The following is a 15,302-nucleotide window of genomic DNA, read 5'->3' on the forward strand; positions in this document are numbered from 1 at the left end:
CGGGAGGAGAAAAAGGAGAGAGACAGACCTCCACTAAAATCAAAACGACAATTACTAAGAAGCACACAAGAATGATGGTGACCACAAAGATGGCAAAGGAACTCAAAAGCCTATTCTGATATTTAAATGTGGACAGGCACCTCTTACGTTTATTCGCGCCTGATATTCAGCACTGCCCACCGAGTTCCGCGCTGTGCACCGGTACACGCCCCCATCCCGGATCTGGGGACCCGTGACGTTCACGTGGCTGATGGTGGTGCCGTCGGACATGGTGTACTGGTTGGTGCGGTGGCTTCCGTCCCGCACGACGGGCTCGTCGTCCAGGGCCCAGGTGACCGTGGGGGGCGGGGCGCCCTTGGCGGCACACATCAGTGAGAACTGCTCCCCAGGGTTGACCACCTTCTCGCTGAAGGATGAGACGATGCGGGGCGTGCCGTCTGCAGGGAGCGAGGAGCCCCCTTCAGGGTCACCGAGTCACAGAGAGACTATCCCACCAGGCCACCCACCCAGTGAGGGGGAGGAGGCAAAGTGGCAGCCAGGATAAAGAGAAAGGGCTGTCACGTGGTGTGGGTAGCGGAAACCCACAAGGTGCAATTACTATTGTGGAGTGAGGTGTCTGGCTAATGTGGGGCGGGATGGGGGCTGAGGGAGGTCTTTTGAGGGGGTTGCTTTATTGGTGGTTGATGAAGATTACTTTCACTACTTCTGGGCGTGGTGAAGATAAATTAATTCCTGAATTCAGGAGGTTCCTCTGTTTGTTAATAAAGACCGTAAGACTCAGAAGGCATGTGTGGGTGAACTCTAGGTGCCGGTGTTGGTCCCGACCGTGCCAGAGACAGGGAGTTAGCATGTCAGCCCTATTCACAGAAGAGCTTAAGTTTGTAGTTTAAAATGCAAGTTTCCCAGAGACGGTGACGGTGGTGGGAGTATGGCTCCAGCCTTCAGCCTTGGGTAACCACGTCATCTAGGGTGAGACCATTAACTTCGTGTCCCACCTTCCCACTACGGAATATGGGAGTGGAGTTGTCACCTGATCTTCCTTCCTCACGGGATTGGTGTCAGGGATTAAAAAGACATTAAGCACACTGTACCCTATAAATATATATGCTTATTATATATCAATTAAAAAATATGTCTGGAGTAGTAGTGTTTGCCGGTTATTTCAGCCCTCAGGAGGCTGAGCCGAGAGGATTGTCACCAGTTCAAGGTCAGCCTGGTCTACATAGAGAGACCTTGTCTAAAAATAAATACATAAATAAATAAACAAATAAGAAAGATCAGATAATAAAAATAGATGCTTGAAATAAATAAATAAATAGATAAATAAATAATAAATAACAGGGCAGATGTCATCGTGTTGTTGATACCCTTCGGATGTTACACAGCAAAATGCCAATGTTTACCAGAGATCTAGCCAGCCTGCCCAGCCCTGTCCCTACCACTGGATGGAAGAGACACTTGTCTAGAACTGGGGAGATCCTGATGCTTGCCTGAGCCTGAGAGTATGTAGTGTCATAGGACCTTCGGATCCTCCTCTGCTTCCTTTCTTCCCTCTCTAGGCTGGCCCTGCTTTCCTGCTTCCCACTCCCAGGCTCATTTTCCATGTGTCTGCTCTCCAGAGCCACCCTCTAAGGTGCCAGCATTTTACCCGAGGCAAAGGGTTGGTCCCTCCAAGTGAAAAGACGGGCTATCTAGTGGGGTGTTCCTAAGTGGGAGCCCCTGAGATGACAGGAATCCACTTCAAAGGAGCCTGCACTGGGACGGTATATTTGTTGGGAAGAGCAGTAAGGGACTGGTTGAGGTCGGGGCTTGCTGTGCACAGCCCTGTGGGTAGAGGTGGCACCTGTGGCACCAGGGTTCAGGCTCACTGGCTGCCCAGCTACCAGGCCTCAGAGGCCCTGTAGTGAGACCCCCTTATTCCAGGCTTGGGGTTGCCATCTTTGTGAAAAAGGCAGTGGTGTTCCCTTATTGCTGTATGGTTCTGTCATAAAAAGGATCAGCTGGAGACACACAGAAGCTAAGCTTGTTGGAAGGTCGAGTTCCTGACAGCCCTGAAAGCCCCTTTCTACTAACGAGCAAGAGGCATCTGCTCGGTGGTCTCCGCCTGGTGCTGGGGTTCGTGGCGGGCTAAGTGGAGCCTGAGCTTCATTTGGGTCTCATATTTTGGCTAAGCACCGTGCACAGGACACAGCGTGACGAAAGCACACCCAGAAGTGCTGTGTGAGGGAGCTGGGTGGTGGTAGCTTTAAGAGGACAGAGAATAGGGTAGGGATGGAGACTCCAGGTTAGAGATAGCCCGTTGAGAAGAGGCCTCAGGTTGGAAAGGATTCCAAACTTCAGAGGTTCCTGGCACCACAGCCTCTAGACCCCGAGGAAACCCCTCTATTGAGAAAGTTCTAGTAACTGTTGAGGGCAACAGTAACATGTAATAGTGTTGTTAAAAACTTTGTCCACTAGACATGCCACCAAAGCCTTGATTCTTCAAAATAGGGGGACATTAAAAAGGACGTCTGCATAGGGCCCTTGCAAAGCTGACAAGAGGGCATGGGGCCTGCTTTGTGTGCACTGAGCACTGCACAGACACCCCAAGCATGCACAGCACCTCTTGGGGGACTCCAGCCCCACTCTTCCCTGCCACTTGCACCCTCTCACCTTCCAGCACAATGATGGCGAAGTCCTGGGCTGTCTGGGCCTTGCGCGTGGCGAAGCACTGGTAGGCTCCCGAGTGGCTCTTCTGTGCCGAGGAGATGAGCAGTGTCTCGTTGCTGAGCCCGCGGATGGAGATGGCCTCACCCGGCAGCACCAGTTCTGTGTTGCGGTACCAGCGGATGGTGAACTCGGGGGAGCCCGTAAGGGCACAGGATAGGATGACCGTGCTCCCAATGCCTGTCTTCAGCTTCTTTGGTGTCAGGGTCACATGAAGAGGGTCTGAGGGGACCAGGAAAGCACAAAGGGAGGTGAGAGGGAGGAAAAGGATAGAAAGACCTTAACCATGATGAAATGGAGCTAGAGGGACAGAGGCCACAGTCCAGCTCCGCAAACACACCCGAGTGCAATTTAGGACTAGAAAATCCCCTGCTCTGGGCCTCAGTTTACTTATGAGGTACCTGCAAGTACAGACCAGGATTTTCTGTGGGTTCTCTTATTCTGGTAGCCTCTACCTCCCTTAGGTGGGTCCCTCTGCTTAAGCAGAACTTCAAGTCCCCCTCAACTCCCCCAGCAGCACGGGACATTGATCTGCATGACACCCAGAAACCAGAAGACACACTTTCCCCCTATCAACGGCTTCTTGGGCCCTCGCAGGCCGCCAGCCCCCTGCTTTCTGTTAGTCTGGTGCCCTTTATATGCATCTGGGGCTCCACCAACCATCCTCTTTGCCAGAACTTCCATGGATCCCCCAAACTCAACATGGTATTCAAGGCAATGACCCTCTAGTCCCCCCGGAGCAGGCTTTCATCTCTTTTCTGGACATCTGCCTTCACGCTGTCCTGGAGCAGCTCTGGGAGGCCTTTCCATTCTAGCCTCTCCGTGATTGCATCTTGGGGACAGTCTCCACCCCATATTCCAGGTAAATGCCATGTCATGGCTTTCTGGGCTGTGGGGCGGATGTTGAGTCCGGGACTGGCTAGGGAGTCAGAGGTGGAAGGCCAGCAGAAGCTCTGCTGTGTCTGTGGCCCACCTAAGGGTCTCATGAGAAGGTAGTGGGAGGTAGAGTGTTACTCAGTCAACCTTTACAGCACAGTGAACTCTTCTAAGGATGGAGGAGAATCACCCTAGATGGATCCTGCCCTCAAAATGGAGTGACCTCAGGCAACTGTCATGCTATTGAGTACAATGTTCAGGGACTCAGGCTGACGACGCTGCCCACCACCTAGAGGGGTCTACAGGGTTCCCAGCATCCTGCTTTGTGTGCCTGGTCATCAGAAAATTCTGAGTATTAGAGCTCAAAGGAGCCTCTGCCTCATACAGATACAGACGAATCGTCAACAAGATGGGTAGTGCAGAGATCACCTGGGGCACTTCCGTGGTGTCAGGTCCTCTGCCCTCACTGCCTCTACCTGCCCTGTGGGGCTTGTGACAGGAGAGGTCTACAGGGCCTTCCTGCTTTCCATAGTTCCTGGGACCCCTGGAGAACTCTGGGAAGAACAGGGAAGGACCAGACTCTACATCCACAGCAGCTCCTGATGCAGCTGACTTAGCTGCCTCTGCTCAGTGTCTGGTCTGATGGATTAGGGCCCTTGTCAATTGTTAATCCTTAAATACTTGGTCTGCCACCTAAAATGGAGACACAGACCTATGATACCATCAATATTGACTCCCTCAGCCTGGCACAGCCTACCCCCAACAATCCCAGGAACTCCCCCCTTTCACAGCTCCCCACAAGACTCTCATAGCTTGCTTGACCCCTGGAGAGAAGAAGACCACCGGGCAGGAGGTCGCAGACACTACTGATGACACCAGGACTGAAAGGCAGGGCTGGTTTCAAACCAGTGGCCTCTCCAAGCCGTAACCTTCTCTCTCAGCCATTAGGAGCTCCTCTTGGGGCAGCAAGAGGCAGAAGCAGGGCCTGTATGGTCCTGGTATTATGTCACACAGAGGATGAGCGAGCCCAGAGGCTCCTAGGGCTGCAGAGAGAGGCTCCCAACTCACCGATGACTGTGAGGATGCCATTGGCCTCTGCTGATCCGAAGGTGTTGGTGACCTCACAGATGTAGGTGCCGCTGTCCTCAGTGCGCAGGTCACTGATGGTCAGCCCTGTAATGCGCTTAGCCCAGCGGCTGTCAGTAGGGAGGGGTCTGCCATCTTTGAGCCAGCGGATGGCAGGGATGGGGTATCCGGAGGCAGCACAGGGCAGCTCTACAGCGTGGCCCGTCCACACTTCCTGGGAGTGGAAGCCATCCAGGATGGTGGGGATGGACTCTGCAGGATCTGGAAAAAGAGAGGGTCAGTAGCTGAGGCCACTCTGGGCAGAGGAAGCAGGCCTCCACACAGAAGCCCCTTCCCCCATGCTTACAGTGAGCAGGTTCCAGGGTGGTAGCATTTCCAGAGGAGAGCATGTATCCTCCATGTGTGTGCCTAGACCAGGCTGAGCCCTGAGAACCATGCTTGCGAACCAGGCTCCAAGGCTGGCTGAGGATGTGACGGAGCTCAAAGTCAAAGGGACAGAAAGAATGACAAGGGAGGAGATGGATGGTCTCTTCACCCTGGTCTCAGGACATGAGAGTGGTGAGTATCTGTCTGGACCTCAAAGTCAACTAGAGATACCCCTCAAATGGGTGAACAGTTGGGGTGCCCTGCCTTCCTTGAAGTTTTAGTTATGAGTCTAGTAGCCTTCAATGGCTAAGCCCCCTCTTTAGTCCCTTTTCCAGCCTTCTGCGCAGGCTCAAAGTGACCGGTGCGTATCCCAGAGTTCTGAACAGTATGGGAATAAACCAAAGAGAATCCAGCACCCGGGAGATGTGAACTTAAGTGGTGAAAGACCCAGACTCCATTAAGTGAGATGTTCGTGTCACTTGCACGTTTGTTTTCTCAGCCCAACTCTTCACGGGTAGGTCCTCCTGGCCTTTTGTCCCTTGATTCCTAACTCTGCTGTCAAGGGTCTACCAGTGCTTCTGCTCCGCACACCACACCTCCCTTTTTTCTTTTTAGACAGGGTCTCTAGTCAATGTTATATGTCAAGGGTGACCTTGAACTTAAAAATATTGTAGTGTGTGCGTGTGTGTGTGTGTGTGTGCACTTTTGAACACATGGGTGTATGCATGTGCCATGGCTCATGTGTTGAAGTCAGAGATCAACTTATAGGAATTGATTCTCTCCATCCACTGTGTGGGTCCTAGGGATCTAACTCGGGTTGCCAGTCTTGGTGGCACCTTTACCCTCTGGGCTATCTCACTGTGCCATAATCTTGAATTTCTGATTATCTTGTCTTTACCACATGAGTCCTGGGATTACAGGTATGTGCCAACCACCATGGCCACTTTATTTTGAGATCAAACCCAGGGCATCCCGTATGATCAGCAGACACTTTACTAACCGAGTCATATCCCTTGATTTTCCCCAACACATCCTTCTTTTGCTTTTCCCTTCTTTTCTCTTGGCTTAGTAGTCCAAGCTTACCCCCAGTGCTGGGCGAGCCTCCTGCCTTACCCCCTGGGATTCACAGGCTTGTGTTACCAGATCTGGCCTCAACCCCCGGCCCCCTTTTATGTCGCCGACTCCCATGTTGTCTAGGACCTCTTCTTGACTGTAGCTTGCTGTAGCTTGTTCTATCCTTGCCTCTCCGGTCCCCACAAAGGCAAGCTGGGCCATCCAGATACCCAGTCTGTTCTGTACAACCAAGTCTTGTTCATTGTTCACAAGCCAGCCTCCGCGCCTCTCTCGTGTGCACCCCTCCCCCTCTCTGCTGCCATTCTTTCTGGACTCCCATGGAGTTTCCTTCTTGCCTTTCCCTTTCAAACAATTCCTTTTCTTTTTAAAAAAGAAAACACACAAAGTTATTTTTTTTTTTCTGAACAGGTAATATATGCAGGTGCAAAGCTTCAGAAAGCCTAAGAACATAGACGGAAACGGGGTCTCCTTCAGCCCCTGGCCTCAGCCCGCTGTCTTGCCCCTCGAGGCCACAACTGTGGCTACCTGTCTTTTTTAAATAGCAGCTGCCGCAGGCCAGGCATCCATCTTCCCAGAGGACAGCCAGGCTTTTTGAGGCTATGTTGACCTGTGCTGTCCCTCTTGTGCCCAGTGTGGAGTGGGGTTCCTGGCTGTTGAACCTTCTGTTTCTGGGGTAGGAGGGGGGGTGCGATAAGCAGGCCGTCAGAAATGAGGGCGAGCCAGCAAGCTGAGTTTAGTTTGCTGGATAAACTCCACACTGACAACTTTACAGACAACAGCTGCCTGTGTCTTTAGAGAACACAGGTTACTGAGATGAGAGAAGTGTAAGGACCAGCCCAGTATCACACGGCAGACCAGAACTCTGAAAGCAGCTTGCCCGTGTTTTTGTTCAGCAGCTGGGGCCCCAGATGGAATAATCTAACACGCTGGATATTGTTTGGGAGTGGACAGGGGAGCTGCTGACCCACCCCACTCCGCTTTCATCAATGAGGGCTGCCACCTCTTTGCTCTTGTCCATTGGAGAGGCATCAGCCAGGAGTCTCTCCCAGAGAGGGACTTTCCAGAGGCGCTTTTCTGTCTCTACTTGTGTCTGGGACCCAGGAGGCCTAAGTAACAGCTCTACCCGGTCTCTAGTCTGCCTCAAGACCTTGGGTGAGTCTCATGACCTTCTGTGCTGAGTGTCTCCCCTGCACGGTGGAGGTGGTTCTGGTACCTCCATATCTTACGCTGCTTTTCTAGGCAATGCATGGCAGGCAGGGTGTGTGCTCTAGTGCCTCACAGACACAGGAGGGGCAGATGCACCGATGATTGCCAACTGATGCCCATCCTCCCCCCCTTCCAGATTTGCTGTCCTCTCCCCTCCTCCACCCCAGTGGGAATGGTTGATTGGTTGGGATCAACAGAGCCAGTGCCAGAGAAGAATTACTCAATGTGACACTTAATTGATGGGAAATACACAAATTCCATGGCACAGGGCAGAATTTACAAGCGGAGGGGCCGCCAGGGTGGCTGGAGGGGAGAGGGGAGAGAATTAATCACCGAGGCCTAGGCGTGAAATTAAATTCCGGGGGGGTGGTAGGGAAAAGAAACCTCTTTCATTACCAGGAAGCAGAGACGTAAAGGGCTATGGCGTGTACACGTGACATCCTAGGGGACTGGGTGCTGCCAGGATAGGCACCGAGCTGGGAAAAGACAGCCCTGCCTGAGGTTGTGGGGCCCTAGGTGAGGCTGCTGGGATGTCCTGTGATGTCTGAGCTAAGGCTGGAACCAGGGCACACAGAGTCTGCTCCGTGACTGTCCTGCATGTAAAAGATAGGAAACTGGTTCCACATCCCATCTGGTCCCTTGGTCTCTGTCTCAAGGTGAAGCCCATACTAAGTCTCTGAGATGCTGATGCTCTTAAGAGTGCTTGAGGAACTCTCTAGAAAGCCCCAAGTCCTGTGGAGGGGGTGTTATCTGGGAGGATTCAAGGGAGACTTAGTTTCTTTCTGCAACTTCCCTGTTGGACTTAGAAAACAGAAAAAATAAAAGTTGCCTAGTCTCATGCCCTGCCTTGGGAATGTGACAGGGATAGGAGGATGGTGTAGGAAAAACAGAGCAAAGACACAGACCTCCCTGCCGAAGCTGACTTTGGAGGCTTCCAGGGCATCAGGTATCACTGAACTCCACATGCTGTAGCCGGTGGTCTCCTAATGACTGCCCAGCTAACTGTATTTGCCGTTCTCTTGGACGTCACTGGACGCTTGGTACCGCAGCTCACAAAGAGCCTTACAACATCTCCAACCCAAGGGGTGGCCCTCTCCTCGTCCCCCTCACCTTCACACGTGGGGAGCCCTTTCAGGAGCTCATAGGCCTTAGAGACATGGAGCAGGTGCTTCCTGGGGCTGGGCTGGGCTTAGGGGCAAGGAGGGGCGGTGAGCCTGGCGGTCAGAGCTCCCCTGACGTCTTTCCCTGACTCCCTCTCAGATCACTTGCGGTTTTTGCAGAGACAAGCAGCTTGCAGACAAGCTGCTTTGTCACATCATATCACATCAGGGGCCTGCGTCACTGCATGGCCTCCCCTCCTCTCCTTGCTGTTCCCTTCCCTCCGGCATCTTCCTTCCGTTCCCTCACTTCCCTTTGTCTTTGTATGTCTCTCTGGTCTGGGTCTAGATTTCCTCTCCTGTCCTGGACTACTCTGGACTTAGGCCTCACTCCCAGGATTGTCCAGACACCTTTGTATCTGACCTCTGTCCCTTTAGGTAGGGTTTTATCTCTGAATCCTTAGAGGCATGGCATCTCTCTCACGGTTCCCCCACCATGCCTTTTACCCACCACGATGGTGTGGGATGAGAAAGAAAAGCTGGCACAGCCTCCGGCTTCCAGAATCTTTTCTTTTGAGGGACCCCTGCCTAATCCTCACTCCCCACCCCTCAAAGCTGTAGGTCTGGCCATCGGAGCAGAGAATGAAGGATTTAATGGAGGAGAGACTGGAACAGGCCTGCAATAGGAGCTCTCCGTGCCCCCACCCCTGCACTGTACGAGGAGCATGCAAATGATATGCAAAACACCATGCAAACAAGGCTCTGTAATTTGGAAGCAAACCACTCCAATGAAACACACTCCGAGTTGGCTACAGATTCAAAAGTCCTACCACACGGTCTGTGCTATGGCCAAGTGCCGTTGTCTCACCACAGAAGCATGATTTCCGTCGGTCCTCTCTAACGCCATAAATGTTTACTTGGTGCAGACTGTGTGCTACACACAGGAGCAGACATCAGAGACATGAGGGTCAGACTGGGCAGTCTGGTTATTGCCTCCTGATTCCTGTTTTCTTAATCTTTCTTTCAACTGTGCTGGGCAGATGAAGGGTCCTGGGAGTCCCTTGTCTGATGAGGGTTGATGTCTCTAAGCCATAGATGGCAGAAATAGACAGAGTAGCCGGAGTCCTTTCCCAGAGCCTGGAGTGGGGCGTGATCCCGTGGTTTTAGCCCCTCCCCCAAAGTGAGTTTCTATTCGTTCATCCTCCCTTTCCATTCTGCCCCATCTCCTCAAGGATGCTCAAACTGCAGGTCAATCCCCAGCCCCCTGTCCCACAGGAGGCTGTGATATCCATTCTGTGGGTTGCAGCCAGCACTGAGGAAAATCAAAACAGCATTGGATACGATAGAAAACATTGGGGGCTGAGGATGAAGAGTTGGGAGTGTGCTTGCCTAGCGTGCATGAGGTCCTGGCTTGATCATCAAAACAGCATAAATATGAAGTGGTGACACACTTAAAACCCCAGTGCTCAGGAGGTGGGGGCAGCAGGATCAGAAATCTGAACTACATGAGACACTGTCCAGGAAGACAAAAAGACAAAACCAAAGCAAACCCCACAAACAACAAAACCCACACGGCAGAGAAGCGTCAGAACTGTGGTATGGTGATGCATGCTTACTGTCTCAGAACTTGGCAAGCTGAGGCAAGAGGATCACTGCACGTTCCAGGTCAGTGCCCCCTCTAAACGAAAATCCTCCAACAAAGGACATGTCAGAGCCTGTGCTGACAGTGTGGGGTAATCTCAGTATACACTGTACAGGTGCCGTAAAAACTTCTGTCTGTGGAGGGATGTCAGAAATTTGGAACCTGCTTGTGGAGAAGGCCCTATAAAGGGATCTATAAAAGCCTGTCCCCACTTTTTGCTAGAGGTGGTATGTGGCCCTCCCTTGACTTCAGTAGAAGGGGACTGCAGCTGGGGGTACTGGTGTGTGAACTCCGCCTCTGCCTCCCAGTGTCTCGATAGCTCAGGCAGGTTCCCCTTGTAAATACAGCCACTTGGTTCCCCTTGGAAATACAGAACAGTACACACACCTCACAGGGTTGTGAGCGCTGGCCAGGTGGCACACGGAGAGCTGTGTGGTACACAGTGGGCAGTATACAGGCTCCATTTTTCTCAGACACACAACCACACCCCAGAATGGGAGTCTTCTAGAAACAATTATTGTTTATCTGCTCTCCAGTACAGTGAGGAAGCTTCCAAAAATGTGTACACACACATACATCCATACACACTCATACAGTCACACACTCACATACTCACACACATACACACTCACACACACATTCATACACACTCACACACACACATTCATACACACTCATACAGTCACACACTCACATACTCACACACACACTCACACACACATTCATACACACTCACACACACACATTCATACACACTCATACAGTCACACACTCACATACTCACACACATACACACTCACACACATTCATACACACTCACACACACATGTTCATACACACTCATATACACAGTCACACACTCACATACTCACACACATATACACACTCACACATATTCATACACACACATGCATACACACACACACAGTCATACACTCACACACATACACACGCTCACTCACACACATATACACACTCATACACACACATTCACACACACAGACACTCACATATATGTTAGGAGCCACGTCACACATATACTCACACACATACTCACATGCACACACTCATACACATATTCACACACTCACCCACACATACTCAAATACACAGACACTCATGCACACAAATACACACACACCATCACCACCAACAACACAAATAAAGTTCTCCCCAAATAATAAACAAGCAAACAACCCCGCCCCCCAAATCTTTGGGAACACTTAGAGACACAAGGAAGTGAAAAATCCTCCTGAAACCTGGGCTCACAGTCACTACAGAGTTCAACAATGAGTTTCCTGACAAAGATGGCAAGAAGAGGAAGTGGGGGCAGTGACTACGGGAATGGAGAGGACACTGACATTTGCCTGAGAACCAGAACCTCTGCGGAGACGTGGGAACCTTTCAGTCCATCAGGAGAGCCAGGTGTGGTCTGACAGTGGCCGAAGGAAAGAAGAAACCTCTAGAAAAGCTCTTACATCAAGGCTCCTTCACTCAAGCTGAAGTCTTGCCCAGTGGTATCAGTGCTCAGGGTGTCCCATACCCATGGAGGGTCAGCACCTTAGGCAAGCGCCTACCTGTCACAGAGAGTCGAGCCCCGTTGCTCTGACGAGTCTCCCCGCTGTATTTGTGCTGAGTGATGCAGCGGTAGGTAGAGAGAGCGTCTTCCTTCTGCACGTCTGAGATGTACAGCCCACCGTGTGATGTGATGAAAAACCTGTTTTCTGGAGACACAACCAGATAGAGCCGGTTAGCTCTGCTGGGGCAGCTCTAACTGACAGGTGGCCTGCTTGGAGCTAGCTAGCTTGGAAAACCAGGGATGAGGTGGTGTGGCCTCACGGGTGGGCCATCGCCAATAGACAAGGCTTTTCTTTTTAAGATTTATTTACTTTATGTGTTGTTTTTATTTATATGAGTACACTGCTGCTGTCTTCAGACACACCAGAAGAGGGCATCAGATACCATTACATATGGTTGTGAGCCACCATGTGGTTGCTAGGATTTGAACTCAGGACCTCTGGGAGAGCAGTCAGGGCTCTTAGCCACTGAACCATCTCTCTAGCTCCTAGACAAAGCTTTTAGCCACACACCAACACTATGAAAAGTAGACACGATGATAACTTTTTAGAGTAGTCACTATGTAGCCCAGGCTGATCTCGAACACAGGATCTTCCTAACTCTGGCCTGAATCACTGGAAGTGTAGGTATATGCTAGCCACCTGACAAAGAATCTGGTGTTAGAGTCAGACTGAGTGAAATCCATTGGGTGTCACCACTCAGTTTTTCCACTTGTTAACTGTGCCATTTGGGCTTTGCTTAGCCCCCTGAGCCTTAGATGTCCCAGTGCAGACACTCCTGCATTGGCTGAATACATCAAATGTCTGCATACAGAAAGTGCTCTTGCAGTGTGGAGAAGCCCTCCGATTTCCCACCCATCCCCAAGAGTCTGCAGAACTTCCTCAGCCATTGCTCAGTGACTCTTGCAATGGTAGGCTCTGTTTTAGAGGAGGAAGCAAACATAGACTGAAGTTACTGGCCGGGACCGCGCAGTCACTGGACCAGAACTTGGGGCTCTGATTCCCAGTCTTTGTAACTCAAACAAAAGCTTAAATCCTTTCAGTAGTGGGGCTGTAGAGAGGCAGACACAGTCTCATTACAGCCATGTAACCCTCAACAGCCATGAGACAGCACTGGGTTTACTTTGGTGCCACTGTCCCAGCTGTTCCTGCCTCATGGGCTGGGATTTGGCAGGGAAGCACAGTGGACAGGCAGTGGGACCCTCACAAAGTTGCGTCTGACTACAGGAGAATGGCTTTCTCTGTGTGGGTTCCCAGTGAACCTTGTTTGACTCTGAGCTGATGACAGCTGACGTAAGGGAAGATGTGGCCTTGGGTTGGGGAGTGTCTGGTGGCAGTGTAGGACTCTGCTCACTGAGAACAGAGATCAGATGGGGACTACCTCTGGTTTTGCTGTCACACTTAGGTAATCGTGCTTATCCAGGGAGGCTGAGAGCCCATCAGCAGGGCACGCTGTAGGAGGAGAACTTTTTGTGGAGCCCCACGTCCTACAAACTGGCCCTTATAGAGGTCTGCTTCCCTTTACCTAGGCAGAGTCACAGCCCCTCCCCCATCCCAAACAGTACAAGCTTTAGCTGTGGCTTACTCTATAAGGAATGTTCTGGTATGCTTCATGTATGCCCCAAGCACAGATTTATGGTTCTCGTGTGTGTGTGTGTGCGTGCGTGTGTGTGTGTGTGTGTGAGTGTGTGATGTATGTGTGGTGTGTGTGTGGTGTGTGTGCGCACGTGTGCCTGCACTCTCCTGTGTGTGTGTATGTTCGCATGCATGATGTATGTGCGCGTGCATGATGTATATGTGGTGTGTGTGCACATGTGTGTGTGTGGCCAGAGGACATTGTTGGGTACTGTTCCTCAGCAGCGGTTCATGTCTTGTTACTGCTGTTTGTTTTTAGTTTTCTCTTTTTGAGAACGTATCTTGATGACCTGGAACTCTGCACATAGGTGACGCTGCTTGGCCAGTGAGCCCCACGCACCTGCCTGGGGCTGGGATTGCAAGTGAGAACCACCACCCCAGGGCTCCTGTTCTATGTGTTCTGAGGATTGAACTCGGGCAAGCACGTTCCCGGGTGAGCATCTTCCCACTCCATACATTTACAGTTCTGAGCATCTAGGGGTGAGGATTAAATCAGAAGACATTTTCCTCCACAGAGGTGGCAAAACGCAGGGAGGACAAGTTTAATGTTCTTGACAATATCGTTGAAAAGGCTCTCTGGGCTTCTTTAGAATAAATATTTATTGGTGTGTGTGTGTGTGTGTGTGTGTGTGGTGTATGTGTGTGTGTGTATGTGGTGTGTGCGTGTGTGGTGTGGTGTGTGTGATGTATGTGTGTGTGGTGTGTATATATATGGTGTGTGGTGTGTGAGTGTGTGGTGTGTGTATGTGTGTATGGTATGTGGTGTGTGTCTGTGTGTGATATGTGTGGTGTGTGTGTGTGTGGTGTGTGTGTGTGTGTGTGTGTGTATCAGAGGACAGTTTGTGGGAGTCAGTTTTCTCCCCCACCATGTGTATTCTGGGAGCTGAGCTGAGCTGTGAAGCGAGCACACTCACTCACGGAACCATTCCACCAGCCCTTCCTTTATAGTGACTTCTTCAAAAACGGCTTTAAATAACGTCATCAATCTGGGCTCTTCTGAATGAATTTTGGTCTAACTACAATTCTCCTAATCACTTCTCCCTTCTTTCCTCTGCCTTCCTGCCCCTCCCTTACCCTCCCCTCCCTTACCCTCCCTTCCCCTCTCTTCCCCTGTCTCCTCTATTTCTCCACAGTGCCCTGGGCAAGCACCAGCCAGTCTCTCTTTGCTGAGTGTGAAGCCTTAATGTCATGTTCCAGCAATCCAGGTAGAAAAGAGCAACAGTCCCCTTCATGGGAGACACTGCTAACTTTTCTGGTTAGACAGTGTGACTCAGGAGACCGCTCGGTCAGTCAGCTAAAGCCCGGACTTGTCCTTGTGAACCGCTGCTAGTTACCTTCCCCTATGTCCCTTCTGACAGGTGGCTCTGTGGGCTCACTCTTAGCTCGTCCCAGGGTCTAGCTGCCTCTTGTTGGGAGTTCTCCTGGCTGATCCCATGGACGCCTACAGCCTTCTTCCTCTAAGTGCCCAGGGAGAGAAGCATCATGGGGAAAGTCAAAAAGGGAAGGGAGGGGGCTGAGTGGCTGTCAGTTGTTGAGGAGAAAAACAGACTCCGCCCCCAACCCTGTGTCTTGTGATGTGACATCCTAAAGTCAAGTTCCAAAGCCCTCTGGACATTATGTAATTGGGACTGGAGTGCAGAGCTACCTAGGGAGTCACTGTGGATCAGAACATGGGAAGGAGAGGTAGGGGGAAGCCAGAAAAGACATCAAAGCAGTGTTAGCAGGCAGCACAGACCCCAGCCCTGGTCAGCCTGGATCCTATGGCTAAAGACTATGGCCTCTAGCACCCCAGGGCCCACATAACCCCATGCTACTGGGATTCTGCACCCAGAGTGGAGGGTGGGTGGGTGCTGCTGCTGGCGCTTGGTGGGTTCTGAGGTTCCCTCGCCACCCGCCGGTGGTGCCTCGGGTTTTTCCCAATTTTTTTTTCCCCCTTTTCCCCCCCCCCCCCCCCCCCCCCCCGTGCATATTTAATTGCAGTAGCGAGTTCTCTCTCTCTCTCTCTCTCTCTCTCTCTCTCTCTCTCTCTCTCTCTCT

At 51.5% G+C, this 15,302-nt stretch overlaps 1 protein-coding gene across 1 annotated transcript in view; it reads right to left on the reverse strand.

Annotated features, from left to right (window-relative positions):
* Dscaml1 (DS cell adhesion molecule like 1) overlaps positions 1-15,302 on the reverse strand; it is a 325,176-nt gene that overhangs the window by 78,942 nt on the left and 230,932 nt on the right. The window contains exons 4-7 of the mRNA XM_028783764.1: positions 11,631-11,777; positions 4,651-4,929; positions 2,653-2,928; positions 141-437 (exon numbers count right to left, since the gene is read on the reverse strand). Coding sequence (XP_028639597.1) covers positions 141-437; positions 2,653-2,928; positions 4,651-4,929; positions 11,631-11,777 — 999 coding nt within the window. The remainder of the gene's footprint in view (positions 1-140; positions 438-2,652; positions 2,929-4,650; positions 4,930-11,630; positions 11,778-15,302) is intronic.

This window comes from Grammomys surdaster, unplaced genomic scaffold (genome assembly GCF_004785775.1).
Source record: "Grammomys surdaster isolate TR1022 unplaced genomic scaffold, NIH_TR_1.0 1164, whole genome shotgun sequence".
NCBI classification, from domain to species: Eukaryota; Metazoa; Chordata; class Mammalia; order Rodentia; family Muridae; genus Grammomys; species Grammomys surdaster.